The 27,956-nt window shown below is 53.6% G+C and overlaps 2 protein-coding genes and 1 long non-coding RNA gene across 8 annotated transcripts in view; 2 read left to right on the forward strand and 1 right to left on the reverse strand.

The window, feature by feature from the left end:
- Positions 1–3,688, forward strand: GDF1 (growth differentiation factor 1). The gene is made up of 2 exons (XM_071452019.1): positions 1–534; positions 1,165–3,688. Exons 1-2 carry the CDS (start codon positions 273–275, stop codon positions 1,956–1,958), a joined length of 1,056 nt encoding a protein of 351 aa, XP_071308120.1. The 5' UTR covers positions 1–272; the 3' UTR covers positions 1,959–3,688.
- On the reverse strand, positions 3,663–27,818 carry UPF1 (UPF1 RNA helicase and ATPase). 2 transcript variants are annotated; one of them, XM_071451997.1, is made up of 24 exons: positions 27,262–27,818; positions 20,990–21,132; positions 20,342–20,431; positions 19,682–19,849; positions 18,688–18,868; positions 18,070–18,231; positions 17,392–17,476; positions 17,150–17,248; positions 16,839–16,956; positions 15,883–16,042; positions 15,660–15,778; positions 15,249–15,413; positions 14,962–15,076; positions 14,045–14,188; positions 12,983–13,196; positions 11,956–12,073; positions 10,812–10,968; positions 9,762–9,904; positions 8,966–9,140; positions 8,259–8,340; positions 7,229–7,390; positions 6,922–7,139; positions 6,477–6,599; positions 3,663–6,071 (listed from the first exon to the last, which is right to left on the reverse strand). In XM_071451997.1, the coding sequence occupies exons 1-23, from the start codon at positions 27,484–27,486 to the stop codon at positions 6,480–6,482; spliced, it is 3,363 nt and encodes a 1,120-aa protein (XP_071308098.1). In that variant the 5' UTR covers positions 27,487–27,818; the 3' UTR covers positions 3,663–6,071; positions 6,477–6,479. The 2 variants fall into 2 exon arrangements, with proteins under 2 accessions (XP_071308098.1, XP_071308099.1); XM_071451998.1 differs by having other exon boundaries at positions 16,839–16,947; positions 27,262–27,817.
- The window catches only part of LOC139602297 (uncharacterized), a 22,998-nt gene continuing 22,348 nt past the window's right edge, over positions 27,307–27,956 (forward strand). For all 5 annotated transcript variants that reach the window (XR_011683170.1, XR_011683167.1, XR_011683169.1 and 2 more), the window contains exon 1: positions 27,307–27,445. This is a non-coding gene — a long non-coding RNA (uncharacterized lncRNA). The remainder of the gene's footprint in view (positions 27,446–27,956) is intronic.

Raw genomic sequence — 27,956 nt, forward strand, 5'->3', positions numbered from 1 at the left:
GCCTTTCCAGGTCTGCCCCCAGCTCCGGGCAGGGTTTTTGCAGCAGCGCTGGATTTCCATCCTCACCCCGAGCCCACGGACCGCCCTGGAGCCCGAGCGGGCGCTCGGGAGCTGCGGGAGAGCCGGCGGAGCGCTGAAAGGGTTAAGGGGTGCCGGAGCCCTCCCAGAGCCGATCCCGCGGTGCTCATTGAGCTCCGAGCCCATCAAAGGCTCCGCTCCCGGCCCCCGCCCGGCGCTGCCCGGCCCGGCCGCTCTCGGTGCGCAGAGCGGGGATGTGGCTCCTCCGCAGCCTCGCCTGGGCCCTGCTCAGCCCCGTGCTGGCCTCGGAGCTGGGCCCGCAGGAAAATTCCCTGCTCAGATCGCTGGGGCTGAGCGCCAAGCCCAGCCCCAGGAGCCCCGCGCCGGTGCCGCCCGTGCTCTGGAGGATCTTCCACAAGAGGAGGGCCCTGCCCCGGCCCGAGGCAGCGCCGGAGCCCTGCAGGGTGGAGGAGTTCAATGTCCCCGGGAACATCGTCCGAGTCTTCGCCGACCAAGGTACAGCCACAGCCGCGCCGCGTTCGGGCTTCCCCGGGCTCCGCTCCGCCCTGCCCCGTGTCCCGAGCTGGATTCCAGGAGAAATCCCTGCGGGATGGAGTCCTGTGGATGCTGCCGGTGATGGTGATGGGTGTGGGACCCCGAGATGGGGGTGAGGGGGGCAGCGGTGCCAGGGTCTGTCCTGGAGCCCCCTAAATCCCTCCCGAGGCGCTGCTTTGATCCCAGGCCTGGTCCCAGGGATGGGATGGATGCTCGATCCCCGGGCTGTGTCCCCCCTCCTCATTGTCCCAGCGCCTCTGGCTGACCCCGGGGCACATCTGGCTGACCCCGGGACACATCTGGCTGCGCTGAGCCGTTCACAGTCCCCTGGGGATTGTTTGGTTGGTGTCCCTGAGGGCTCAAGGCATCCCAAAGCTCTTTTCTCTCGTGGTTCCAGTTTGGCTCGGGCTGGCTAAACCAGGCTAAACCCAAATTCGCTCCTGTTCGCCCTCTCTTTCCCCATCCCGCTCAGCCCCGTCCCACCCTGGAGCCGATCCTGCCCAGCCCCAGGGCTCCCCCAGCCCATCCTGGAGCCGATCCTGCCCAGCCCCGGATCCAGCCACCCCCACGCCGTTTCTCCTTCCTCGCCAGGCCGTTTCCTGCCCGCGGGGCAGCCCCAGGGCCGGCTGTGCCTGCGGAAGCTCCTGCTCTTCAACCTCTCGGCGCTCGAGGAGGGCGAGCGCCCGACCCTGGCCCAGCTGGAGCTGCGCTTCCAGCACAGCTCCTACCACGGCCCCAGCCCGGGTCGCGTCCTGGAGCTGCGGCTGTACCGGGCGTCCCCGCGGGGGCTGCCGCAGCCCGGCCGGGCCCCGCTGCTGGAGCGGTCGCTGGTCCAGCTGCGCAAATCGCTCGTGTTCGAGCTGAGCGCGGCGCTGGGCGGCCGGGCGGCGCCGCCGGGCAGGGATTCCCTGGCTTTGGTGCTGGAGATGTCGGAGAGCGGCGGCGCCGGGGGCCCCTGCGGCAGCTCCGACGCCTTCGCGGCCGCCTCGCTGCTGCTGGTGACGCTGGGCCGGCAGTGCCGCGCCGGCCGCGGCCGGAGGAGCGCCCCGGGCCCCGCGGGGACCCCCAGCCCCCTGTGCAAGCCCCGCCGGCTCTACATCAGCTTCAGCGACGTGGGCTGGGAGAACTGGATCATCGCCCCCCAGGGCTACCTGGCCAACTACTGCGGCGGGGAGTGCCCGTTCCCGCTGGCGGCCGAGCTCAACAGCACCAACCACGCCGTGCTGCAGACCATGGTGCACTCGCTGGACCCGCAGGGCACCCCCCAGCCCTGCTGCGTGCCCGTCCGCCTCTCCCCCATCTCCATCCTCTACTACGACAACAGCGACAACGTGGTGCTGCGGCACTACGAGGACATGGTGGTGGACGAGTGCGGCTGCAGGTAGCGCGGCTCCGGAGGGAACGGCGGACAAGGGGGGAAATTCCTTTGTTATTCCCGCTGGGAAACCCCCGCCGTGCTCGGGGGCTGCTCTGGGGCTGGGCCGGCGCTCGGGGCGGTGCTGGTTTGGGATCAGCTGGGATGGGGTGCGGGATTATGACCGAGGCTGGTGCTGGGTCCTTTCTCGCCTGGGGACGCTGGCACCGCGCTGTGAATCCCAGATTTCCCCCCTTGTTCGTGCCGGACACCTCCAGGGCTGCAGATTTTGGGGGTTTGGCTGAACTCCGCAGATTTCTCAGGGCATAAATGACTCCTCTGGGTGAAAAGGGGCTGGGGGTTCCCCGGGTGTGGCCCGGCTGCGGGGACAGGGATGGGGTCACCAAATCCCGTCCCAGGGAGGCAGGGCCAGGCAGGAGCTGCCTCGGTGCTGTGGGAGCCGCTCTCAGGGCGTGCTTGGTGATGGGCGGACAGGGCTTGTGCTGGGTGGCCAAATGCAGTGGAGGTTTTGCCTAAAAAATGAAGGTTTTTCCCTAAAAATTGAGATTTTTGCCTAAAAAAGGGGAGATTTTACCCAAGAAATCCGCTGGGAGCAGTGAAATGCAAGGGCAGGATCCTGCAGGAGCGGGGCTGAAGGAATCCAGGGCTGGGTCAGGGGCTCCCCGCCCTCCCAGCCCGCTGTGGTCAGTATTAATTTAATTTACCTCATTTGCATGAGCCCGGGCTGTCCCCCGAGCGTCCCCAGGTGGCAGCCGAGCCCCAGGCAAGGGCAGGGCACGGAGCTCCGCACATTTTTGCTTTTCCGGGCTGTTTTTGGTGCATTTGTTGGTTTTTGTGGCGCCTGGCAGCCCCAGCCCCTCTGCGGTGCCACCGAGGGGCAGCAGGGACCCAGTTTGGGCCATTTCCCATCCTGGGCTCCTCTCTCCCCCTCCGGGGGAAGGGGCTGAGCCATGGAGCCCTGGGTGTGAAACCACCAGAGCGAGGATTTGGGGCAAGGGAATCCCAGTTAGACTTGAATTTTTTCTCTTTATTTTGAACTGTGAAGCCGTAGTGCAGCTTTTGGGGTTTTTTTTGCTATTTTCTCCTTGAGCTCTGATGGTTTTCCCACCTCCTCCCCCAGGGAAGCACTGAGGGTTTATCCACTGGGGGGGGGGGGGCTTGGGATGGGGTTTTTTTTGTTTTTTGTTTGTTCTCACACCCAAAATGTGGAGCTTTTGGAAGACCCAGCCTGGAGCAGCTTTAGCTGAATTCCCATTCCCAAATCCTGGTGTTCCCCACCCTGCCCCGCTCTGCTCCATTTCAGTGTTTAAAGGGCTTAACTCCAGCCAGCAGGAGCCATTTAATTCTGATTTTAGATGGGCAGAAGAAAAAAACCCTTGGAGTATTCCTGGGTTTGTGCCAGCCTGGGGGCACTGGCAGCCAGGACAGGACCTGGGCTCAGCCAGGCCCGAGTCTGTGCCCAGGGCGGTGCCAAGGCCAGGCCCAAACCCCCCGAGCCAGCGTGGAGCCCCAGCCCTGATGAGCCTGGCAGGGCAAAGCCATTGCTGTGCTTCCTGCAGGGCAGGGGGAGCTTCTCCCAGATCCTGGGGCTGGAAGAGAGTGGGGGCCCTTCCCAGTATTCCCAGTTCTCCCAGTCGAGCCGCTCACCCCCTCTGCTATGCACACCCCCACTTTTGTACTAGTCTTGTGTTTAAAAAAAGTAATAAACTTGAGGTTTATACAATCAGACTAAAGCTTTAATGAACGTTGCATGGTTTCCTCATTGAAACTTAGGGGCCACCTTGAATGCAAGAGCTGTTTTATTCTTTTTTTTTTTTTTTATTGATGACAAACAGGTTTTAAAACAAAACTGAGACAAAAAAAAATTAATTAATTAAAAAAAAAAAAGAAAAGAGTTTTAACACCGTGCTAGCACTGATGTCTGGATTTGTAAAACTCAAAAAGAGTTTGAACTGCTACAAAGGAAAAAACCAGCACGAAGCAGAGGCAAGCATTCCCAGCAGTGAAATAAAGGGCGAGGGGAGAGCTGGGGCTACAATACTCATGGAAAGCTTTGCACAGAGGGGTTCAGCTTAAACCTACCCGAAAATCTACGCCACTACGCTGCCTACCAAGGAAAAAAAAATTAAAAAAGCCCTTCGGCAATGTTAATAAATAAAACAAGTCCATCTCACGAGGAAGGAAGGTGGCCTGTGTCTCCATTCTTTCACTGTTTTAGAATCTAAACTCTGGAGGCTTTGGATGAGAAAAGAATGGGTTTGTGAGTTGAGATTTTTGTGGTTTTTGCAGTTTCTGCAGCTCCCCCCGGGCTGGGGGAGCGAATCCCTCCCGGGCTGGGGGTGCTCCACACCAGGGCTGCTCTGGGGCCAGTCCAGCAAATCCAGGGCAGGGATCTGCAGGAAGGACAGGAAGGGAAGGGTTCCCCCTCCCCGGTACAAAAGGGGCTCTGAGCTGTTTGTTTAAGTACATTCAGATGAGAGGTATTTTGAGTTTCCCCCCAAGAAAAGGACTAGAAACACTTGGAGCCCTTTGAGTGTAAAGCTTAACTCAGGCTGAGAAGAGCCAGGCTCTGCTCAATCTCTGCTGCTGCCCAGCTGGGAGGTAGAGGCTCCTCTGATTCAGGACCTGCTAAGAACGGGGCTGGAGGAATCAATTCTCTCTGTGCTGCTCCTAAAAGAGCTTCTGGCAGAAATGAAAAGCTCCCAAGTGTTCCAGACATGGCTACACCTCAGAGCCTGGATGGCTTCTCCTCCCAGCCCTGCTCCCAGCTGGGCTCAGAGCTCTGCTCCACAGAGCAAAGCTTGAACAAACTTTCTTCCCCCTGAAATTCCCTTCAGCTCCTCACTCTGTCCTCTCCTGCCTCCACCGCCCCAAAGCCTGACCCATTCTCCCAAATTAAACCCAGCTCTGTCTCTCAGAGGCCACCACCTTCCACCACCTGCCTGCTTTGTCCGTGTGTCCGTCCTGCTCCTGCAGTGGTGCGGAGCCTTCCCTTCCACCCAAAATAATCCCCAATTTCCACTGCTCCTCCCCAGGGCTGTGGGGACCAAAGCAGGCCTGGCTGCACCTTCCCTCCAGGGCCGAAGGGCACAGGAACCCGTCCCCTTTCAAGCATAAAGTTCATCTTACAGAAAGGCTGTTTTTCACAGAGTAGAGTCCAGACAGTTGCCAATTAAAGCATACAGAAAACACTTTGAAACCCTCCTGCTCGAGCACGCAGGCTCCTCTCACTCTAAACCTATCCCATGTAGGAAGAAGAGGCTGATTGCTGCAACTTGAAATCACACTGAAAGTTCTCAAGGATGGTGCTCTAATTTTTGTTTGAAACATTTTTTTTGGTTTTTTTTAAGGTTTTTTTTTTTTGTAATATAAGCTTCTCAGAACAAGGATCTAAATCTCCCAGGTCCACCACTAAGAATTCAGAGACAAAACTTCTTAAAAAATTCAGTGCTCTTTTTGAAAGAATCTCTTTAAAACCACCTCGTTCAGAATGTGGGCGACACGATGACAACAAATTTCAGAGCCAGTGTTGGACAACAAAACCTGCACCTCAGAGTTGAGCAGAGCTGCATTTCTGCTTGGCTGGCTCTCACCTAGGCAGGGACTTTCTCTCTCTTTGCTTCCCCCCCTTCTCTCAGATACTCTGCTTCTAAAATGTAAACAGTTCCTGCTAAAATGTTTTCAGTACCCTCAGCAAACGAGCCCAACTCTGAGGTGAGGGTTTTCCTCTCCCCATCTGCTCTGAAAGGTTCATAATGCCCTGCTCGCCAAGAGAAGTATGGAATGAAGTGAAACCTGCTTTGTTAAGGCCCTTCTCCGGAGCTGGGGGGACTCAGCTGAGCACTCTGCTGGGTGAGTTCCTTCCTCAGGCTCTCTCTCCTCTCTCCGGCTCCGTGGCTCAGTGAGCTCCAGCAGTGGCTCTCTCCTCTCTCGCGCGCTCCTCTCTCTCTCTTTTCTCTCCTCTCCGTTGGTTGGTTTCTTTCTCTCTCCTGTTGCTCTCACACAGTGGTGCTTCAGTTTTAGCAGTGGAAAACAGGTATCCATTTTATTTTATTTTTTTTATTACCCAGAATAAAATGCTGATGAACTAAGCTCCACACAAGCTTAGCTCTTCTTCCTCAACCTGGGGGCAGACGGAGAGCTCAGTTAGGGGAGTCCTGCTCACCCAGTCAGGCTTAAACTGGGGAGGGGACACTTAAACCAGGGAGGGGACAGCTTAAACTGGGGAGGGGACAGCTTAAACCGGGGAGGGGACAGCTTAAACCAGGGAGGGGACAGCTTAAACCAGGGAGGGGACAGCTTAAACTGGGGAGGGGACAGCTTAAACCGGGGAGGGGACAGCTTAAACTGGGGAGGGGACAGCTTAAACCAGGGGGAGGGGATAGTTAAATAAGGGAGGGGACAGTATAAATTAGAGGAGGGAACAGTTGAAATCAGGGGATGGGGACAGTTGAAATCAGGGGATGGGGACAGATTAAATCAGGGTAAAGGACAGTTTGGCTCAGGGGAGGGGCAGAGGGGTGCTTACACTCTAATACTGTGACAGTCCCGTCACTCCACCATGTTGATAAGCTCGTTCCCCCTGGTAAGTTGAGTCCTGTGACAGCGCCACGTCAATCTGGGATTTAAACTCATCACCAAGGTAACTGTCCTGCAAGGGGAGAGGTGAGGGAAGCCTCAACATCAGTGTCCAGCTCAAGTGCAAGGCAGAGCCAGGTTGATCATAAAGCTGAGAGCGTTTGGGTTTTTTAAATCTGCTCTTTTTGGTGCAGAATTTCCCCAAATTAAGGGGGTTTTGAGCTGTGTATCAGCTGAAGCAACATTTCCCTTCCATGGCCCCATCAGTGCAGCTATGAACGCTGCAGCTGAGTCACTGAGAGCAGTTTCAGTTTCATTTCCCTCAGCAGGGAGGAGGTGCAGGCACAGATCACAAACCCCAGGAAAGGCTCTGCTATCCCCAAATCCTCACTCACCTGGGATAATTCCGGCTGGGAGAGCCCAGGCTGACTCATCTGTGAGGGCTGGCTCATGGAGATGTAGCCCTGGGTCAGGGGGCCCTGCGAGAAGGGCTGGGACACCACGTCCTGGCTGGCCTGGCTGTTGGGCAGGTTGGACTGGCTGGTGCCAGGAATCCCAAAGCGATTCTTCTGCCGCCCGCCACGGCCCGCCTTCCCTTTGGGAGCCCCACGGCCTGGAAAAGAGCCAGGCAGGCAGCAGTGAGAACCTGAGGGGCACCAACGCCTCTGCTGGGGAGTCTGAGCCCTGCCAGGGCTCCTTTACCTGCAGCGGGGCCGTTGGCCTGGCCGAAGTAGCCCGGGGGGGGCATGGGGGGCATGACGAGGTTGAAGGGGATGGGAATGTTCATGGCAGTGACGTGGCTGGGGCCTGCACTGATCATCCCAATCTGGTCGTGGGTCTGGAAGTACATGTTGGATGGACGGCCTGGGGAAGGAGAGCACAGGGGCTCAGGGATTCTGCTGCTGCAGGAGCCATCCCCAGCTCCCCCTGCCCGAGGAGCAGCGGCTCTGCCTCTGCCTCGCTGCTGATTCCACAGCTGGGACTGCACAAATCCACCCAACACAGGCTCATCCCACAGCTCCTCCCACAGCACCACCCGAGATCCCTGAAATGCTGCTCACACTCCTTTTCCCCTCACTTTGCACCTGCTCTGCACATGCCAGGCTGGGATTCTATTTACAGGGAGCAAAATCCAGGCTCAAGACTTTCAGCACTCAAATTCATCCCAAATATTTTCAGTTGTTAAATTAAATCTCAAACGTTTCAGCCTCAAACTCATCCTAAATATTTTCAGTTGTTAAATTAAATCTCAAACATTTCAGCCTCAAACTCATCCCGAACATTTTCAGTTGTTAAATTAAATCCTGAACATGTTCAGTCCTCAATTTCGTCCTAAGCATCTTCAGTCCTTAAATTCATCCACAGCATTTTCAGCCTCAAATTCATCCCAGACACTTCAGTCTCCAATTCACCCCAAGTATTTCAGCCTCAACTTCATCCCAAACATTTTCAGCCCTCAAATTTATCCCAAACGTTTTCAGTCCTTAAATTCATTCCATTTTCAGCCCTTAAACCCATCCCAAACATTTTCAGTCTTCAAATTCCATCGATTCCAGTTCTTAAATTCCATTTCTGTAGTTTGGAGTTTAAATCTTTAACGGATTCAAAATCTGCACAAGTTTAAAAGCTTTTAAGAAGCTTCAAAGTTTGAAGTGTGTAAGATGTGACCCCTCAGGGGCTGGTTAGGGGGAAAAGAAACCCCTAAGAAGGGAACTTGGGGCATTTCCTTTACCTTGGCTGCTGCGGTCGTAGACAGAGCCAGGGATGATGGCCTCGCGTGCATCGTACATGGCAGTGGTCATGAAACGGGCACCCTGCAGGGATTTTGGCAATTAGCATTCATCCTCCTTCTTTTCCCCCAGAAAACCTCACACTGCAACCCCAGTGGAAGCTATTTTGGGTAAAAATCCATAAAACTCCACAGATGGCACAAATGTTGTGGAAATTAATTCTAACACATAGAAAACCTTTAATTATTATTTCAGCCACATCCTGACCACCAAAAGTAAGATTTTCCAGCAGCCTGTCCCAAGCTGTGAGACATTTGATGAGTTTTCAGTCTATTCTGAGGCCCTGGCAATTCCCTTGCTCCACTCAGTGTCCTGTGGTGGCTGCCAAGCTCCCCCAATAATAATTTGTATAAAATTTGCAGCTTGAGGGTTAAAAGCGAGTTTGCCCTTTCTACACAAACCAGTTCCTTCATTTCATTCACCTCAAGATTTACCCCAATAAAATCCTGCAATTAAGGAGAAATGATGAAGTTTGCTCAGCCCAGGGACAGCAGCAGCCGCTTCCCCCTGCAGTCACGCTGCACCAAAAGGCAGCAAAAATGGAAACCCGTGGGGGTGTGAGGCTGTGTGGGCGGCTCATTCCACCCATTGAGCATTAATTAAGGCATCAGGGGCTAATTGGCTGCTGTCAGGAGCCCGGGTCACTCACAGGGTTGATGGTGTTGACGAGCTTGCGGGGTTTGCTGAACTGCATCAGGCTCTCGCGCAGGTTGTTCAGGGGCCCCTCCACCAGCACCTTCTGCTCCTTGTAGTAATTCAGGAGGTGATTCCAGAGGGGCTGCTTGGACAGGGCCTTGGGGTTCCCCACAATGATCACCCCGTACCTGTGGACACAGAGGGTTTGTGAAAAGGACGATGAGCAGAGCAGCCCCTGGGCTCTCCTCTCTGGGGGCTGCAGGAGGAGCCTGATGCAGCTGGGGCTGCTCACAGCAGCCACTCCAGATGTGCCTCAACACCTGGAAGGAGCCTGCAGCAGGCAGCTCCTCCTCCAGGCTCGCCCTGTGTCCCAGCAAACCCCCAGTGCTGGTTCTGGGGCTCGGGGACAGCAGGGAAGGCAAGGAGCACCTGAGGTGCTGGGCTCCACCTCAGCCTCTCTGGAATCAAAGGCATCACCAAGAGCCAAGTGGGCACAAAGTGGTTGCTGGAAGTGATAAAGCAGCAGATGAAGGGATGGGATCTGTGCTGAAAATGGGAAGGACACGGTGACTTCCCAAATGGTGGCAGGGGCTGAGATGAGCACATAAAAATGGCACAGAATGGTTTGGGACCTTAAATCTCACCCAGTGCCACCCCTGCCACGGCAGGGACACCTCCCCAGCTGCTCTGGGAACTGCAGCCCAACCCCTCCCACCCTCAGAGGGAACAATTCCTCCCCAGTATCAGCCCAAGGCTGCCCTCAGTGCCTTGCCCTGCCCCTGCACCCCTCCATGCCCTGTTTCCCTCACCTGGCTCTGGTCAGGGCCACGTTCAGCCTCCTGGGGTCGTTGAGGAAGCCGATGCCCTGGTGCTCGTTGGCCCTCACACAGGACAGGATGATGAAATCCTTCTCCCTGCCCTGGAAGGCGTCCACACTGGCAATTTCCACTTCCTGCAGCACAGGAAAACACCTCAGGCACGGAAGCAAAACAGCTCTGCCACCAGCAGGCACTGCCAAAGGGCCTGGCCAGCACTGAGCCCTCCATCAGCTGAGAAAAATGTTGTTTTTGGAGGGAGGAGTGATTTGGTAATTCCTCTGGGCACTGAGCAGCTGCCCCAGAAGGGAACAGGGAGTCTCAGCTCAGGAGAAATTCCTTTCATGTTCAGCTTTATGGTTCTGCTGTTTCCCCAAAACTGTGCAAAGCAGCTCTTTGCTTCAAGACATTGCCAAAAAGTTCTGACTGTTCCAAAATGTTGGAGGATGAAACATCCAAATTAGCCCTGAGAAACCTCAGTGAGAGGGACACATCATTCCTGGCACAGGGAAAAATATTTCCACCAAGTTTCCCTGCAGTGAAAACACTGCTCAAGTTCTCAATCTTGCAAAACAAGATCATATTAAACACAGAACTGTCCTGTTTGTAGCAGCTCATTTTTCTCTTTGGTGGAGGAGTCTCCACTGGTGGAGGAGTTCCACTGGTGGCAGGACGTGTTCCCAAGCACATCAATCGTGTGGGCACCAGGGTTTATTTGCTTGGTTTCCTGCACGTCCCCTGGCACGCAGGGCTGCTGAGGGCACAAGGTTTTCCACAGGGACCTCTCCCTTCTGTGTCTCACAGGGTTTGTTACAACCTCTTTCCACACAGATTTCAGCAGGGCTTCGTCCTCTCCCTGTTCCCACTGGTCCCTCCTACCTCTGCTCCTTGATTTTAACCAAAACCGACTCAAAAACTCAAAAACTGATCGACATTAACCAAAACCAGCTCAAAAACCCCACAGACTGGGCCTGAAGATGGACTAGACATAAGAAACCAGGGAGAATTCCCAGGCAGGGCCTCCTGGGCTGCGTGCAGCCGTACCTGGTAGAGCTTGGTGTGCAGGGAGCCGCTGAACTGCATGTACTGCACCAGGTAGGAGCGCTGGCCCTCGTAGGGGGTGATGATGCCGATCTGGTCAGGCTTGGCCCCTGCCTTCAGCAGCTTGGTGGTGATCTTCTCCACATTGGCAGCCTCGGTCCTGCAGAGGCACAGAGGGGCAGCCCAGCAGGGCTCAGTTTTTAGCAAGGTAATGGGGTTTAAAGGCTCCCACGTGAGGGTGCTTCAATGGAAAGATCAATTTTGCTCGAGCACTGCAATTAATTCAGCTCCAGCTCCTCACTCTGGGCATGCACAGAGGAATTTGGGCCAAAACCAACATCCCAAAGGCCTCAGAACCACACAGGTTTCACCTCCACCTCTCCTCAGCACTGCACAACAAACAGCAAAACCTCAATTCCAAATGGGATTTCTTGCTGGAGTTAAATGTACACGTGGAACTTTTACAATCATTCCAAACATCCCCCAGATCCTTCAGCTGCTTTATCTTAAAGCTTTAAATATAGAATGTTTTGGATGTCAATGCCCCCTATCAGGCAGGCATTGTGCTGGTTGTTTGTGCACAATCTGCTCCACTGTATCCAGTCTTGCACATGCTGCTCAGGAAACAGGCTGACATTAAAAATATCTCAGCTGATATTTTGTTCACAACTTGGGCTGGTTTCCCTGCCAGGCACGTGAACAACCATGACCCAAGAGGAGCAGATTTTACATTTATTTGTTGAAAAAGAAGGTTGAATGTGCAGAAAAAAGAGACAGGAGAAAAAAAAAGTGCATTTCCATCCCTTTTGAAGTAAATCTGAGATTCAGGATTCTGCTTGAGGAGTTTCTGGAATTCAAAATGTGACTTGATCAGCAATTCCTGCTGGCCCAAATTCACCCACATCAGGCATTTTATCATGGCCTGCTCCCTCTCCACCAGTGAGGTGAACTCCTCCACACAGCAACCCCAGCCCTGAGCTGCTCCCTCCTGGTTTGCTGTGAGAGGAGCCCAGGCAAAAGCAGCTCTGAAGAGCAGCTGGGGCTGCAAGCCCTGAGGGAGGCCCTCATTACACCCCAGGTGAGGATTTGCCCACCAGGAGCCAGCAGCCCTGCCCAGGGGCAGCTCAGGTGCCAGAGCTGAGCTCACCTGTTCAGGTAGGAGGTGCCTGAGCTGGCGATCTCCTCCTGGCCCTGGGTCACGTAGAAGAACATGGGCTTGTCAGGCTGGGGCCACTGGAAATCAAAGCCTTTCTTCACCCTGTCAGCTGAGGAGCACAGCAACAGGAGCAGAACAAATCAGCAACACCACTCGGCAATTTCCATATCAAAGAGCCTCAGAATGAAGCGTGATGCAAAATTTTATTAAAAAACCAACCCCAGATGAGAGAATGCCTGCTTTGATCCCTGCTCAAGATTTGCAGCTCTCCCCAAAGGCTCAGAAACCTTTAGTGTCACTCTCTTTTCAGGTGATCATTTTCATATAAAACCTTATTCACTCTCCAGATTGTTCCAACAGCACCAACACCTTCCAGGCCATGGAAACAGAAACGAGCAGGGCTGAGCCCAAATGAACAGGGCTGAGCCCAAATGAACAGGGCTGACCCTAAATGGACAGGGCTGAGCTCAAATGGACAGGGCTGAGCCCAAATGGACAGGGCTGAGCCCAAATGGACAGGGTTGAGCCCAAATGAACAGGGTTGAGCCCAAATGAACAGGGTTGAGCCCAAATGAACAGCACTAACCCCAAATGAACAGCACTAACCCCAAATGAACAGCACTAACCCCAAATGAACAGCACTAACCCCAAATGAACAGCACTAACCCCAAATGAACAGCACTAACCCCAAATGAACAGCACTAACCCCAAATGAACAGGACTGACCCCAAATGAACAGTGCTAACCCCAAATGAACAGCGCTAACCCCAAATGAACAGGGCTATCACCAATTGAACAGCACTAACCCCAAATGAACAGGACCAACCCCAAATGAACAGGACCGACCCCAAATGAACAGGACTGACCCCAAATGAACAGGACTGACCCCAAATGAACAGGACTGACCCCAAATGAAGTCAGCCAGGTTGATGTGATGCAAGGGGGAACATTGGGGTGCCTACCCTGGGCGTGAGGCTGCCCAGTGCTGCTCCCCCAGTGCTGCCCAGGCCCCCCTTACCTGCAGTGACCCCGTTCTGCAGGGAGCCCTCGTAGAAGATGTTGGAGGGGAAGGCGCTGAGCGCGGGGTGCATGCGGTACTGCACCTGCAGCCGGATGGGCCGGATGCCCAGCACCACCAGCCTCTCAAACAGCGACTGCGACAGCCCGGCCTTGGCTGCCTTCTTGCACATCACCACAGGGCCCAGCTGGCAGTGGTCTCCCACCAGGATCAGCTGTGGGGAGAGAGCGGGGACAGCTCAGGTTGGCTGCTGGAGGTTGTTTGGGATAACAGAAATATCCTATAGGAGAATGCAGGACTGTGATTTGGGGTGGGAGGATCTTAAATCCCACCCCGTGCCACCCCCGGGGCATCTCCCACCACCCCAGGCGGCTCCAGCCTGGCCTTGGGCACTCCCAGGATCCATTCCCTCCCCACCCTCCCAGCCAGGAACCCCTTCCCAATATCCCACCCAAATCTCCCTTTTCCCAGTTTAAATCCATTCCCAGTGTCCTGTCCCTCCATCCCTTGTCCCCAGCTCCTGTCCAGCTCTCCTGGAGCCCCTTCAGGCCCTGCAAGGGGCCCTAAGATCTCCCTGGAACTTCTCTTTCCCAACCTGGCCTTGGACAATCCCAGGGATGAGGCAGCCACAGCTTCTCTGGGAATTCCATCCCAGCCCCTCCCTCCCAGAAACAATTTCCCCTAAATATAAAACCCAAACCCACTCTCTGTCAGTTCAAACCATTCCCTGACATATTAGGAATTAATCATTCCAACTTGTGATAGGCTTCAGCTCTCCCCAAAGGCTCAGAAACCTTTAGTGTCACTCTCTTTTCAGGTGATCATTTTAATGTAAAATCTTGGTAACTCTCCAGATTGTTCCAACAGCACCAACACCTTCCAGGCCATGGAAACAGAAACGAGCAGGGCTGAGCCCAAATGAACAGGGCTGAGCCCAAATGAAGTCAGGTAAGTTTATGTTCTAGAAAAGGAAGAATGCTGTGCCTGCACTGGGAATGTGGCTGCTCAGTGCTGCTTCCTGCAGTGTTCCCAGACCCTTTGCAGGGGAAGCCAGGGCTTTACCTGCTTTGCCCCCAGCACCACGGGCACCATGCACTCGGGCTCGGTGGCCTGCGTGCTCTCGTCGATGAGGATGGAGCGGAACTGCATCTTGGCCAGCCTGGGGTCCCCAGCTCCCACACACGTGCAGCAGATGACATCAGCGTTCTGGGACAGCCAGGGAGCAGCATTAGCAGGGCAGGGGGGCACGGCCAGGGGGGCACGAGCAGGGGGGCAGCCCCAGGGATTTGGGGCAGTGACCATGGGGATTTATGGAGGGACAGCCCCAGGGATTTGGGGCAGTGACCATGGGGATTTGGGGGGGACAGCCCCAGGGATTTGGGGCAGTGGCCATGGGGATTTGGGGTGATAGCCCCAGGGATTTGGGGTGGCAGCCCCAGGGATTTGGGGGATCAGCCCCAGGGATTTGGGGCAGGGACCATGGGGATTTGGGGGGAACAGCCCCAGGGATTTGGGGCAGTGGCCATGGGGATTTGGGAGGGACAGCCCCAGGGATTTGGGGGATCAGCCCCAGGGATTTGGGGCAGTGACCATGGGGATTTGGGGTGACAGCCCCAGGGATTTGGGGCAGTGACCATGGGGATTTGGGGGGGACAGCCCCAGGGATTTGGGGTAGTGACCATGGGGATCTGGGGTGGCAGCCCCAGGGATTTGGGACAGTGACCGTGGGGATTTGGGGTGATAGCCCCAGGGATTTGGGGTGGCAGCCCCAGGGATTTGGGGGATCAGCCCCCGGGATTTGGGGCAGTGACCATGGGGATTTGGGAGGGACAGCCCCAGGGATTGGGGGATCAGCCCCAGGGATTTGGGGCAGTGACCATGGGGATTTGGGGGGAACAGCCCCAGGGATTTGGGGCAGTGACCATGGGGATTTGGGAGGGACAGCCCCAGGGATTGGGGGATCAGCCCCAGGCCCTCACCATGAGCAGCTCCCGCTCCGCCGTGCGCTTCAGAGCCCGGTAACGCTTCTCATCAGCAGAGGAAAGTTCTCCAGTCTCATCCTTGAGCTGCTGCAGCTTCTGAAGCTCTGGCATGCTGAAAAACAACCCAGGAATTTTGCTTTACAGCCCAACCAAATGTGTAGGATTGCAGTGAAAGCAATTTGTAACTAAAACAAAACAAACCCATCAAGCAAACAGCAGTGACAACAGCCCTCAGCTGTGCCCAGCACGAACCCCAAAAATGGAAGTTTTCCCTCACTGCTCACCTGTCCATGTTCCTGATCTGGTTGTGCAGGGCCAGGAAGGACACGGGGGAGTCGATGGCCTCGCGGCTCTTGGCACACAGGCGAACCACCTTGAGGCCAGTCTGGTGGATCTTCTCTGTCAGCTGATCCACGGCGATGTTGCTGGGGGCACACACCAGCACAGGCCTGGCAAAATCAGCCAACAATCAGCCAACAATCTCAATAAACTGCAATTTCTTTCCACTGCACTTGCAATACAATGTGAGTAGTAACACATCCCCTAACAATATGCAGGGGAAGGGCATTTTGTGCAACGAGCCCAAGTCCCCCCACTCAGTACAGTCCAATGACACAAATTATGTTTGCTTTTAAAATCAAGGTGATTCTTTGCATGAATCCAGCTCACACAAAGGCTCAGGGAGCAGCTCTCACCCGTTGCCCTGCCTGGCCAGGTGATACACGATGGTGGCTGATGTCACTGTCTTCCCAGTGCCAGGGGGACCCTGGATAAGGCTCAGAGGACGCTGCAGGACGGTCTTGACAGCATAAACCTAAAAAAAATGAGATTTATTGTTATTTAACATTCCCAACAGTGTTTCACCTTTATTTATAAATCCCTTCTGTCATGCTGGGCAGTGAGAGGAGATGAGGTTACCTGAGAGTGGTTGAGATCAGGGAGTCCCTGGGCTGTGAAGCGTTTTGGCAGCTGGCATTTGATGATGACATCTTCCACCTCGTGGCCCAGCAGTTTGTGGTAAATGTACCCAGACACCGAGGTCTCGTCCACCGCAAATGTCTTCAGAGCACTCTGCATCCTGAAATGAAGGAAAAGCAGGAAAATGATTCCTAAAGATCAGTGTGAGGCACCCCCAGTGTCCTACAGCAGGTGTCAGACACAAATGGGAAAGAGAACAGCCAACACTTATTAACAGAATTAAACACAGAATTAACAGAATTAAAATCACACAAATTACACTCTGAGAACACACATTTTGTTTTTTCCCCACATGAACATTACAAGGTATTCCCAGAAAATGTGGAGGGGAGCACCAGCTTTGGTGACAGAATCTGGGACAGTAATTTCAGGTGCAAGAACCTGTGACAGGAATTTAGGTGCAAGATTTAAAGAAAATTTGCAGCCACAATGAATAAAATAAGAGGATCAGAGGAGATAATAGTAATAGGATATATTACTAATAGGAAATTCTAATAATAGGATAAGAAGCCAACTCCTGTCTTACCAAACAGACTTGGCTGAAGCCTGTGGCCTCCACAGCCAAATTTTGATATTTTAACAGTTTAAAGCGATTTCAGGAAGCTCAACTATAAAACTGTTTTTCTTCTTCTGTTTCAAGTATTATTAAACATAAGGTAAATTCCTCCCTTTGATGTGTTTGCAACAAACCCTTCCAGATGAGACCAGCTGGCCATTTTGTGCCATTAATTCCATTTCTGAACCAGGCACCAGGTGCTCACCACACACTCAGATCTCTGCTGGCTGCTGCCAAACCAAGACCAATTTCTTGGTTGAAAACCACTGAGCCAAGGCAAAGAACAAAACTGCAGTGAGTGCATGCAGTGCCTGCCAGGCTGGGGCTGCTGCCTCCATACCTGTCAAAGGAAGTGGATTTCCACACAAAATCCACCTGGAAGTTGTGGGTGACCTCCACGGGAGCTCCCACGCTGCTCCTCAGCTCGATGGCGATCTCATCACCATAATCTGTAGAACCTCGTTAAGTAGTAATTTCGAGCAAAAATTTGAATTTTATTCTCCCCAATTTTGGTGATTTTCTTCAGCAGACCCCCACCCCCTCCCACCCCGAGTTTTTAATTAGCAGAAATTACTTTTGGAGATAATTACTGGCTTGTTACCGATCCCAGCCCTGGCCAGCCCTGCAGAGGGCTCCCCAAGTAAAGGATACTATCAGGAACTTTGATCACGTGCCCAATTCCTTTCCAGAGGGGGGCCAGGTCTCCCTTGTACCTCAGGCAGATCTCATCTCCCTGCATGAGGCGCATGTCTGCAAAGGAGGGGGGAAAAAGCTCTGAACAGCCACAGAAACCTTCCAGAGCCTCCCCAGGCCAGCCCTCAGAGGGCTCTGAAGGCTGCTGTTACTCAAAGGGACAAAAACCCCTGACAAAGGGACTGCCCAGGTGTCCTTACCTGAATCAGTCTTTGGCAAAGTGAAATAAGCAATTCTCTTCTTGTTCAAGCCCAGGTCCCACCTGACTGTGATGTTATCTTGGGTCTGAGGGTAACAAAAAGAGCAGCTATTATTTTCCTGAAGAATTGTTTGCCAACCACCACAGTGCTGTGCTTCAAAACAGTGCAGAAATGACAAAACTGCCTGTTCCAATGTCACAAAAATCTGTGTCCATTGCTGTGGCTGAGTTCACAGCACCTGCAGAAGGTGAATTCTGCTCTGAGAGCTAATGGTGAGAAACAAAGCCCTGCTCAGCAGCTGTGCAATTCTCCCCCTCCTCAAACACCCATGAAATGTTTCCAGGAGCTCTCAGAACTCCCATTTCCCTGCCAGGGAACTGCAGCTTCTGAGGGTAGCAAACAGCTGCACCCCTGGGACAGAAGGTGCTTTTTGGAAAGGAAAACTTGAACACAGCAAAGATGAGAAGTTCCCAAGTGTTTCAAGCTCTTAAAACTGTGAGGATTCTCCTCTCCCTGCTCTCACAGCACCATCACTGCTGATATCCCAGTGCTGCTACACCACAGCAATTCTAACATTTATTTAATTTATTTATTGCACTCAAGGTTTTGTGCTGTGATTCCATCTTTGACCCCTGGACTGTCAGGAGCCCCTCAAAAAGCAAATCTCACACATTTTACCTGAGATTCCTTCAGTTTCTTGTCATAATCTGCCTCAAGCTTGACCAGAGGACCAAATATATTTTGGTATTGATAAGCATCTTCATATCTAAGCAGGACATGCTGGGGTTCCTCATCAACACCTGGTTTTTCCAAGTCCTCAAGGGTTGCAGATGGATTTTCCTGGAAATAAAAGCAGAGATGTTTTGTTTCACAGTGGGAAGTGTAAAAATTGACAGCAGGACTGGTAAAATTGTGTTTTACTGACACAGGGAGTGCTATCAAGGTGGAACTACCCTTAAAGCTACACCAGGGCATTACAAATTGTATTAAACCCGGTTTAAAATTTAAAGGAGGCACAAAAAACCTCTCAAAAGCCCCAGAACTGATTGAGAAACAATTCCCTGCTCTGCTGGGCCCCACTTAAAGCAGAACTATTTGGAAGTCCTGATATGAGCAAGGGAAGTTGGTTTTCAGCTTGGTGAAGCTTTCAACAATTCCCTGAATCCTCTGAGCACTGTGGCACTGCAGGATTTACACCTTGTGTGATTTCTGCCCTCCAGAGCCCCTGAAACTCTTGTCCTCCCTTGAGAACAGCCTCAGCCCTGGTGGGACAAGCCCCTCAGGCCCAGGCTGTACCTTCCAGAGCTCCTCCAGTTTGTTGATCTGCTGGGCCGTGATCTGGCGGGCGCGGAGCTGCTCCTGCTCCGAGGGGATCTTCACCAGCCACGAGAGGAAGCAGCGGTCCTGGATCAGGGGCTGCCACTGCGAGCTGTCCCAGTTGATGTCCTTCAGGCTGCTCTGGCTGGCACAGGGCTGCCTGCAGGGCCAAACACAGCCAGGAGCTGAGACATCGCAACAGTGAGGGACAGTCTGGAGTGCAGGGGGAAAGCTGGGCTGTGTGCGCCTGAAACTGCTCAAAAACCAGGGGAAATCCAAGCAAAACAACCCCAGTCTGCTGGGAAAACTCATTTCTCAGTTCTCCTTTCAGTATTGTGACAAGTGTTGCTTGGGTGTTCCCAGGGCTGAAAATGGATCTAAAATATTTAACATGACATCTTTGGAGGTGGCCATTGTCCATGAAGGCTGTGCACACTCAGACCAGAAAAGGAGGTTATTTCCCAAACAGAACTTCCTCCACAGAAATTCAATTTCTACCAGCAACCACACAGTGACAGCACCCAATTAAAACACTCACAATTATAAATTTTCAGTTCTGACTTAGCCTGTCAGAGCAATTTCTGATTTATTGTGGCCTCAAATGACTCTGAGCTGAGAGAAAAACACCCTGAGTGAGAGTCACTGTTCCATGGCTCCAGAATCACTTCCTGAACAGAACTGTGCCTCTTGCAAAGCTCAAAACAGAGGGAAAAACACCTTTCTTCCATTAAGGAATGCAGAATTTCTTCCATTAAGGAATGCAGAATTCAGGAAAAAACCACTTTTCTACAGCACCAAGATGTTTGCCCACAGAACACAACAGAGCTCCCTTTGCTGCATTATCCACCTGCAGCCCTGAATTCTGTGCAACCACCCGAAGGGAAAAGGGTGGCAAACCAGGAAATCCAATGTATTTTGGGCTAAAATGCAAGCAAGGGCTGCTGTTTATCAAAGCAGCAGAGGCGAGGCTGACCTGCAGAGCAGAACCACCACGGAGTCGGCCTTGGCTGGGATGAAGCCCAGCAGGAAGACGTTGCGGCAGCCGCAGTTGTAGCACTCCAGGACCGTCTCTCCCAGGGGCCCGTCCTTGTGCAGGGTCACCTCCTTGCACTTGGCTCTCACCAGGTGGTTCACAATGTGGCTGCAAGGGACACAGGTCACAGCTCAGGTTACAGCTCAGACTGACAGCAGCTCCACACCACAAACACCTGTGGTAGCAATGAGCAACACACACACAAATCTGTTTATCACGGCACACAGTGGGAGGATGTGGCTCTGCCCATCCATGCAGGGAACATCTCTCAGTGCAGGGCTGCTCAGATGAGAAAGAAAAATGGGTACAGAGTTCAAAGGAGAAGAAATGGGTACTGAGTTCAAAGGAGAAGAAATGGGTACTGAGTTCAAAGGAGAAGAAATGGGTACTGAGTTGTGTCTGGGTCTTCCCATCCACGCAGGGAACATCTCTCAGTGCAGGGCTGCTCTGAGAGTGAAAGAAGAGGCAATGGGTACTGAGTTGTGTCTGGCTCTTTCCATCCATGCAGGGAACATCTCTCAGTGCATGGATGCTCTGAGAGTGAAAGAAGAGGCAATGGGTACAAAGTTGATGTTTTTGTTTCCTGGTTCCATCCCTTACCTGCCAGAGGTGTTCCCACGGCCGTTGCAGAACCATTTCTTGCTGGTGTTGCAGTAAACCACACAGGCAGGGTCGTGGATCCCACAGTAGCTGCAGTGGCAAAGGGAAAGGCAGCAAGAGATTGGTTATTGCTGAGAGGAAAACCCAAACCCAAACTCTAACTGGATTTACAGGGCACAGAAACAAGGGGAAGTGGAAACTGGGGAACATCAGTGCTGGGACAAGCACCAAACAGGAGCCAAATTCCTGCTGTGGGTCATAAATATTTAACTATTTAATTAATATTGTAATATTATTTAATTATCAATATTTAAAATTCTCAATATTCAATATTCTCATCACTGGGGTGGCTGAGCCTGGGATTTATCCCCCAGGGAGCTCTGAGCTGGCCAGAAGTGGAGGTGGCAGCTCCAAATCTGTCCAGGAGCAGCACAGCTCTGGGAGCTGTTCCTAAATCTGCCCAGGAGCCCCAGCACAGCTCTGGGAGCTGTTCCCAATCTGCCCAGGAGCCCCAGGAGCACACAGGGAGCTGTTCCCCAATCTGCTCAGGAGCACACAGGGAGCTGTTCCCAATCTGCCCAGGAGCCCCAGCACAGCTCTGGGAGCTGTTCCCAGTCCCCTGGGCCCGGTGCCCCCTGGCAGCCCCACCTGCAGGCGTGCACAGGCAGGTCCTTGGTGTAGTAGGTGTCCTCCTCATCCTCCTCGAAGTTGAGCTCTGCCAGGAGCTGGCTGGTCTTGGCCACGTTCTCATCCACAGCTCCATTCTGCAGGATCCCATCAGGACCATTCACCTGCGTTGGGGTGCACACCCAAAATGAGCCCCAGAATCTTGGGTGGCACTGAAACTCCCCCAGAGCATTAAATCCACACCCATTACACAGGGATGCCCATTACCAGGACCTGCTCCATTCCTACCAGGATTATTTCAACTCCAAGTGATAAATTGGAATAAAGTTTCCAGGAGGAGGTTGTTTTCCTGCAGATTGTATTTTTCCATACAATCCCACAATCAATACCTGCTCCATCACCTCCTGTTTCACAGGATTATCTGAACTCCAACTGATAAGCAGGAAAACAGGGAGATTGCTTTTCTGCAGTCACATTTTTCCACAGCCTTACATAACAAAATTCCATTTCAACCATTCCAGCAGCTGTTTTCTCACCCTTATTTATTCCAGGGATCCACCAGGGAACAGGAATTTCCTAATCCTGTGCCCACCATGGACTGCCAGAACCACGGAATTCTGCAACATTTGGTGCTGTCTCAGCAACTTTCTCCTGACCAAAGGAACTCCATTTCTGGGCACTTTTAGCACCAGGAGGTGTGGATGTCACGCTGGGACTTGGGCATGGCCACTGCAGCTGCTGCCCCTTGGGCCTCCCAGGTATCCTGGTTCAGTCTCTCCAGCCCTGAGGGGCTTTAGCACCTCAATACTGAGCTGGGAAAGACCCCAACATTTGGTTTATTCTCTGCATTCTTTAGCCAAGCTGCCACCAAAAGCTGAACAGGGATAAACTTATCTTAATCCATGTTAATTTTGAGTGGAAAATGTGGGAAAGGGGCCACCAAAGTGACTGGAATATTCCCAACACATCTGAGGGAGGGCTGGGGTCATTTCCCTATCAAAGGGATAATTAACACCCCCCAATGTTTGTAAAGTTAAGATTTATTTATAAATTCTAACCAGCCAAACAGGACAAAAATCACTCAAGGCCTTTGTCTCTGAATACAGTATTTGCACAACTTAGATTTAATGCAGTTTCTCTGGGAGGTGCAACTTCATTCTGACAGAAAGCTGAGAACACAAAACCTTTTGTAAAGGGCATCACAAAATAAATTAAAAAGTTGCCCTCTTCAAGCTGTAATGAAGCAAACTCAGCTTATTCCTCATTTAGAGAGATTCACATTAAAAATTTAACAGCCAATTGCAAGAGTTAAAGTCCAAAGCCAACTTCCCACTTGCCCTGAGCCATCAGGGCTGCCCTCAAAGCCACCAGCTCCGTTTCCAGCCCTGCAAATGAAATGAGGAGCATTTCAATAAAATACAAGAAATAAATAAATGGGCTGGCTTTTATTGGTGCTATCTCCAAGCTCTGCCTTTTAATAGGAACAATCAGCCCAAAGGAACTGAAAGTGCAAAAGGGAAGATGGAAAAAGGAATCAAACCCCACAGAAGGAGCAGCAGCAGCAGCACAAGCCCGTGAGTGGGGTGAGGAGAAATCCCATCAGCACACAAACATCCACCTCAAATCTCCATTGCTGCAAACATCCACCTCAAATCTCCATTGCTGCAAATATCCACCTCAAATCTCCATTTCTTCAAACACCCACCTCAAATCTCCATTGCTGCAAACATCCACCTCAAATCTCCATTGCTGCAAACATCCACCTCAAATCTCCATTTCCAATTGACAGAGCCATTTCAGAGCAGATAAACAAGGCCTGATCTGGCCCAGGTGGGATTTCAAAGCCTGGAGTTGATCTGAACTCCTTCCCAGCATTCCCAGCATTTCTACCCCACAATGTGTTACTTTAAGGTTGGTTGATTTTAATGCACTTTTTGGGGTGCTCCCAAAAACCTGTCCTGCTGTTTTTAAAAGAAAGCAGCAAAGTTTGGGCTCAGTTTGGGAGTTTTCAAGGCAGAAGTGGCAGGGCAGGAGCGGCTGTGCTGTCCCAGCCCTCGGGGAGGCAGCAGTGATGTCACCCGAGCTGGGAGGTGCAGCCCCAGGCCTTGGCAGCCCTGCAGGAGGAAGTGATTGCTGCAAAGCCTCCTGTGATGTCAGCCCTGCATTACAAACCTGGCACGGGCAGCCCTGGTGGCAGGGGGGCCACTGCTCTGCTCCAGAGAATGTTGGCTGCAGCTCCTGGCACGGCGAGTTTGGCAGCTCCGGCCCCGAGTGCCACAGAACTACTCCCAAAAACTGCTGGGCCTGCCCCGCTCCTGTGCCGGCCTCAACCCTCCCTGGGACACAGACCAGGCTGGACAGAGCTGAGGGACACAAACCAGCGGGGACAGGGAGCTGGGGCTGCTCCGCCCCTGAGAACGGCCCGCGATGGCCTGGAGATGGCCTGGAGGGGGCTTGGAGCAGCCTGGGACAGTGGGAGCTGTCCCTGGGATTGGGGTGGGACTGGGGTGGGATTGAAGGCCCGTCCACCCAGGCTGGCAGTGCCTGGTCCCATGGAGCACAAGGTGGTGCTCACCAGGACTGCAGCCCCTGAGGGATCCGGGAGAGCTGCAGAGGGACTGGGGACCAGGGCTGGAGGGACAGACAGGACACAGGGAGTGGCTCCCAGAGCCAGAGGGGCAGGGCTGGGATGCTGGGAATCAGGGATTGTTCCCTGTGGGATTCAAGGCCAGGCTGCAGGAGGGAAGAAGCTCCAGGGACACCTTGCAGAGCCTAAAGGGGCTCCAGGAGAGCTGGAAAGGGATCTGGGACAAGGACTGGAATCCCAAGACAGGGCATGGATTTAAACTGGGAAAAGGGAGATTTGGGTGGGATATTGGGCAGAATTCCTGGCTGGGATGGAATTCCCAGAGCAGCTGTGACCAGCCCTGGGTCCCTGGCAGTGCCCCAGGCCAGGCTGGACGGGTTTGGAGCACCCTGGCACAGTGGGAGGGAGGTGTCCCTGCCTCTGGGACTTCCAGGGTTGAAGTTTTCCATCCCAAATCCAACCAGGACTGTGGGATCCCAGATCAGGGTAGCAGAACAGCCCCAGCCCAGGTGAGCACACCTGCTCCTCCTCACCCAGCTCTGCTCTCAGTGCTGCATTCAGGCTGCACCAAGAACTGCAGCTGCCCTTGCACTCCTGCAGGATTCGCGCTAGCACCGTCCTGCAGCTGGACCCCAGCCCAGGCCATCCCCAAACCCCACATTTGTGGGGCCGGCTGGCAAAGGCAGCAGCTGCTGCTGTTTGTGCGTTCCCCAGGGCTCTGCCCCCAGGGCTCTGCCCCCAGGGATCCCCAGGGAGGGGCATCTGCTCTCCCTTTCCCGAGGAGGAAGTTGGGAAAGCCTCGCCCCTGGGAGGGAGCGGCGCTTCCAGATGGGACCTGAGCAACAAGGACTCGTCTGGCCCGGACAAAACAGCCTTTGTTAGCCCTGCAAATTAAACCCAGCCTGCCTAGGCCACCGCGCCGGCCTAGGAGCTGAGCTCACCCACACCGAGGGTGCAGCAGGGGAAAGGGAGGAAAGGGAGGAAAGGGAGGCAGGAGCGAGAACTGCAGAGAGCCCCGGGCTGCTTTGGGGTGGGGAGGGACCCTAAAGGGCTGCTTTGGGGTGGGGAGGGACCCTAAAGCCCATCTGGGGGCACCCCATGATCCCAGGGTGCTCCTTGGACACTGCAGAGAACCCCGGGGTGCTTTGATTCCTTTTGGGGTGGGAAGGGACCCTAAAGCCCCTTGGACACTGCAGGGATGGTTTGGGGTTCCAGGGACCCTAAAGCCCATCTGGGGGTACTCCCATGATCCCGGGGTGCTCCTTGGACACTGCAGGGATCCAGGGATGGTTTGGGGTTCCAGGGGAACCTTCCCTGATCCCAGGGTGCTCCTTGGACACTGCAGGGATCCAGGGATGGTTTGGGGTTCCGGGGTACCCCGTGTGATCCCGGGGTGCTCCTTGGACACTGCAGGGATGGTTTGGGGTTCCAGGGCACCCCGTGTGATCCCGGGTGCTCCTTGGACACTGCAGGGATCCAGGGATGGTTTGGGGTTCCGGGGTACCCCCTGTGATCCCGGGGTGCTCCTTGGACACTGCAGGGATCCAGGGGCAGCCACAGCTGCTCTGAGGATTTTAAGTTCCTCTTAAAACACTTCAGAAAATCGATTCTTGTGTTTAATTAATTCTAGGAAACAATGGAAATAGAATTTTCTGTAGAAAATGTTTGGGCTCTACTCCTACTTTTGGCAATTGACTATTAACCAATTGTAACGCTATTAAACTGTTAATTAAATATATTGGGAAAGGGCATTCTTTTATACTAAATACATCAAATTTTCCTAAAACATGAGGTGCCCTGCATTGCTCAACTCATCTTTTTAAAAAGACCCCAGAAACAGCAGAGCAGAAGATTCCACCCTCAATATTCCTCAGCTCCAAATAAAATTTTTGATTTAATTAGCTGTAATTATAATTACAGGGCTAATATTTCATTAAGCAAAACCTGATTAATTGGTGAAGTCATTAATTAAGATGCCAAAAAGAACAACAAACTTCGATTATCTGGGGAGGGCAGCAAAAATTTTGCCCAGAACCTTTTAAAAAACCCCAGATTTTGTGATTTTATCAGCCCTGAGCCCATTGAGAGGGGCAGGTCTGAGCAGGTCCCGGGCTTTGCTTTATTCCACTCCACCTCTGAGAGTCCCTCCCCAAAAATGACATTTCCAACGTCAGAACGAGCACCAGGATGACCACAAAAGTTTGCAGAAACTCAAAACCACCCTGATTTTTAAAAAAATCAACACAAAATCCTTTTCTTTTAGCCAGGAGACAAAACCAGTACCTGAAGGTGCTCTCCAGAGCTTTTATTATTTTTTTTTTACTTTGACTTCAAAGGTTTTCCAAACGTGTTTAGACAAATAAAAAAGGGCCAATTAATAATCCTCTTGTCTGGACTTTCAGCTTATGAGGCTGATTTTGGGGTGGTTTTTCTTCTCCTTGGCCACAAATTCCCTGCTGGGAGCTCTGGAGTGATCACAACCCATTAAAGGTTTGAAATTAAATGTGATTAACATTCTCTTTTCATGTACAGTCACAGAGATTTTACTGCTGCTAGGAAAGAATCCTGATCTCTCGAGGGCCAAACTGGATCAATTCTACCAAATGCAAAAGGTGCAAATAAACAGAAAATAACAGCTCTGAGCTCTCTGACTCACAAACACAGCGACCCGAGCACATCCCTGCTGTCACCGAGCACTTTCGGGCATAAAAATGGATTTAATTGTGCTGGGATAACCCCAGGAGAGGAGAAACCCTCCCTCAGTGCTGCCCTGCACACCTGTGGAGCTGCCGTGCTCCCTGCTCCCCTCACAGACACAGCTGGGGCAGCTTCTGCCAGTAAAGGGACAAAAACCAGGTCCAGGAGGGTTGGCTGGGGATAAAACCTCACCTAAACTCATCCCTTGACACGTGGGTGATGCACAAGAGTTTCACGGTTAATAATGGGATTTCTGGGAGGAACCTGAATATTGCATGATCTTTGAGCTGCACAAAAGTGTGGCTGTTTTAAAAATACCGGAGAGTTCTTTGGTGTTTTTGTTGTTTACTACGGGCACACTGAGATTGTTATCTTCATTTGCAGCACTTCTTGGGAGCTGTAATCCCAATTCCTGCCCTGCCTACGAGCTGTGAATTGCTAAATAAACACAACTTCATTCTCTTTTAGGTACCAGCCATCAACTGTAATAATAAAAAAACCCCAAACTAAAACCTGTTTTTAAGCCACGAGGAAGCAGAGCTCAGAACCTGTCTCAGGCCTAGCCCTGCCACACAACCGCCAAACAAACCAGCCCAACAACCGTGCAGCAAAGAAAGTGGAAACTGAAATAAAAAATTAACATTCACAGTAACAACAAGAAGAAATTAACGCGTATTTTAGCGAGGGGAAGTAAAAAACCCGAATTTCCTCAGCGCCCAACTTCCGATAAGCAAACACCCCCCTAACCCCGCGTTTGTTTTAAGGAGAAAGAACCCGAACTGACACCCAGGCTCGGTGGGTTTTCCTCCTCCCTGTCGCAACGACACAACTATCGCGACTGGGCCAGCCGGCCGCGAGTTTCCTCCCCGAACAACCCTCTCCAATTCCGCCTCCCGGGGCTCCTCCACACGCGGCTCCCGCTCCCCGCCCGCCCCGGCGGGGCCCGAGCGCCCAACCCCGCCCGCCCCTTCCGGAGCCCCCGCTCCGGGCCGCCCCCCGGCCCCCTCACCTGCGCTTCCAGCGGGCCCGGAGCTCCCTGTCCCGCGCCGGGGGGCCCCTGGCCCTGGGCCGGCCCCGCCTGGCCGGGCCCGGGCGGGGTCTGGGTCTGGCTGGGGAGGGTGAAGTCGGTGAACTCGAACTCGGAGCCCTGCGTGTCGGCGCCGAGCAGCTCGGCCTCCTCGGTGTCCAGGAAGGTGAGGGTCTGCGAGCTGGGGCCGTACGCCTCCACGCTCATGGCGGCGGCGTTTCCTCAGGCCGGGAGCCTTCGTTCTCCCCCCCCCCCCCAGCCCGGGCCTCCCCCTCAGCGAGCCCGGGCGGCCGCGCTACGCGAGCGGCGGGATCCGCCGCGCGCACCAGGCCGCGCGCCCCCCCCACACACAAAAACGAACCCGCGGCCGCCGCCGCCGCGCTCGGGCCGCTCCGCCGGGCGGCCCCGGAGCCAACGGGCGGGAGAAGGGAGAGGAGCGGGGCCGCGTCCGTGTGTCCGGCCGGGTCCGAGCGTCCGTCCGGCCGCCGCGCGCCAGGCCCGTGAGCGGTGACGCGGAGCGCGCGCGGGGGACGCGCCGACGGCAGCGCGCGCGCGCGGGAGGGGGTGGGGGGGGGGTGACGCACACGCAGCACGTACGGGGGGGGGGGGGGGGGGGGGGAGAGCACGGCGCGGTCGCCAGGGGGCGCGCTGCCCTCATGGGGAAGGGCGTGGCTTGG

This window comes from Agelaius tricolor, unplaced genomic scaffold (assembly GCF_023055355.1).
Source record: "Agelaius tricolor isolate 1412-34295 unplaced genomic scaffold, bAgeTri1.0.p SCAF_33, whole genome shotgun sequence".
In the NCBI taxonomy this organism is placed as follows: Eukaryota; Metazoa; Chordata; class Aves; order Passeriformes; family Icteridae; genus Agelaius; species Agelaius tricolor.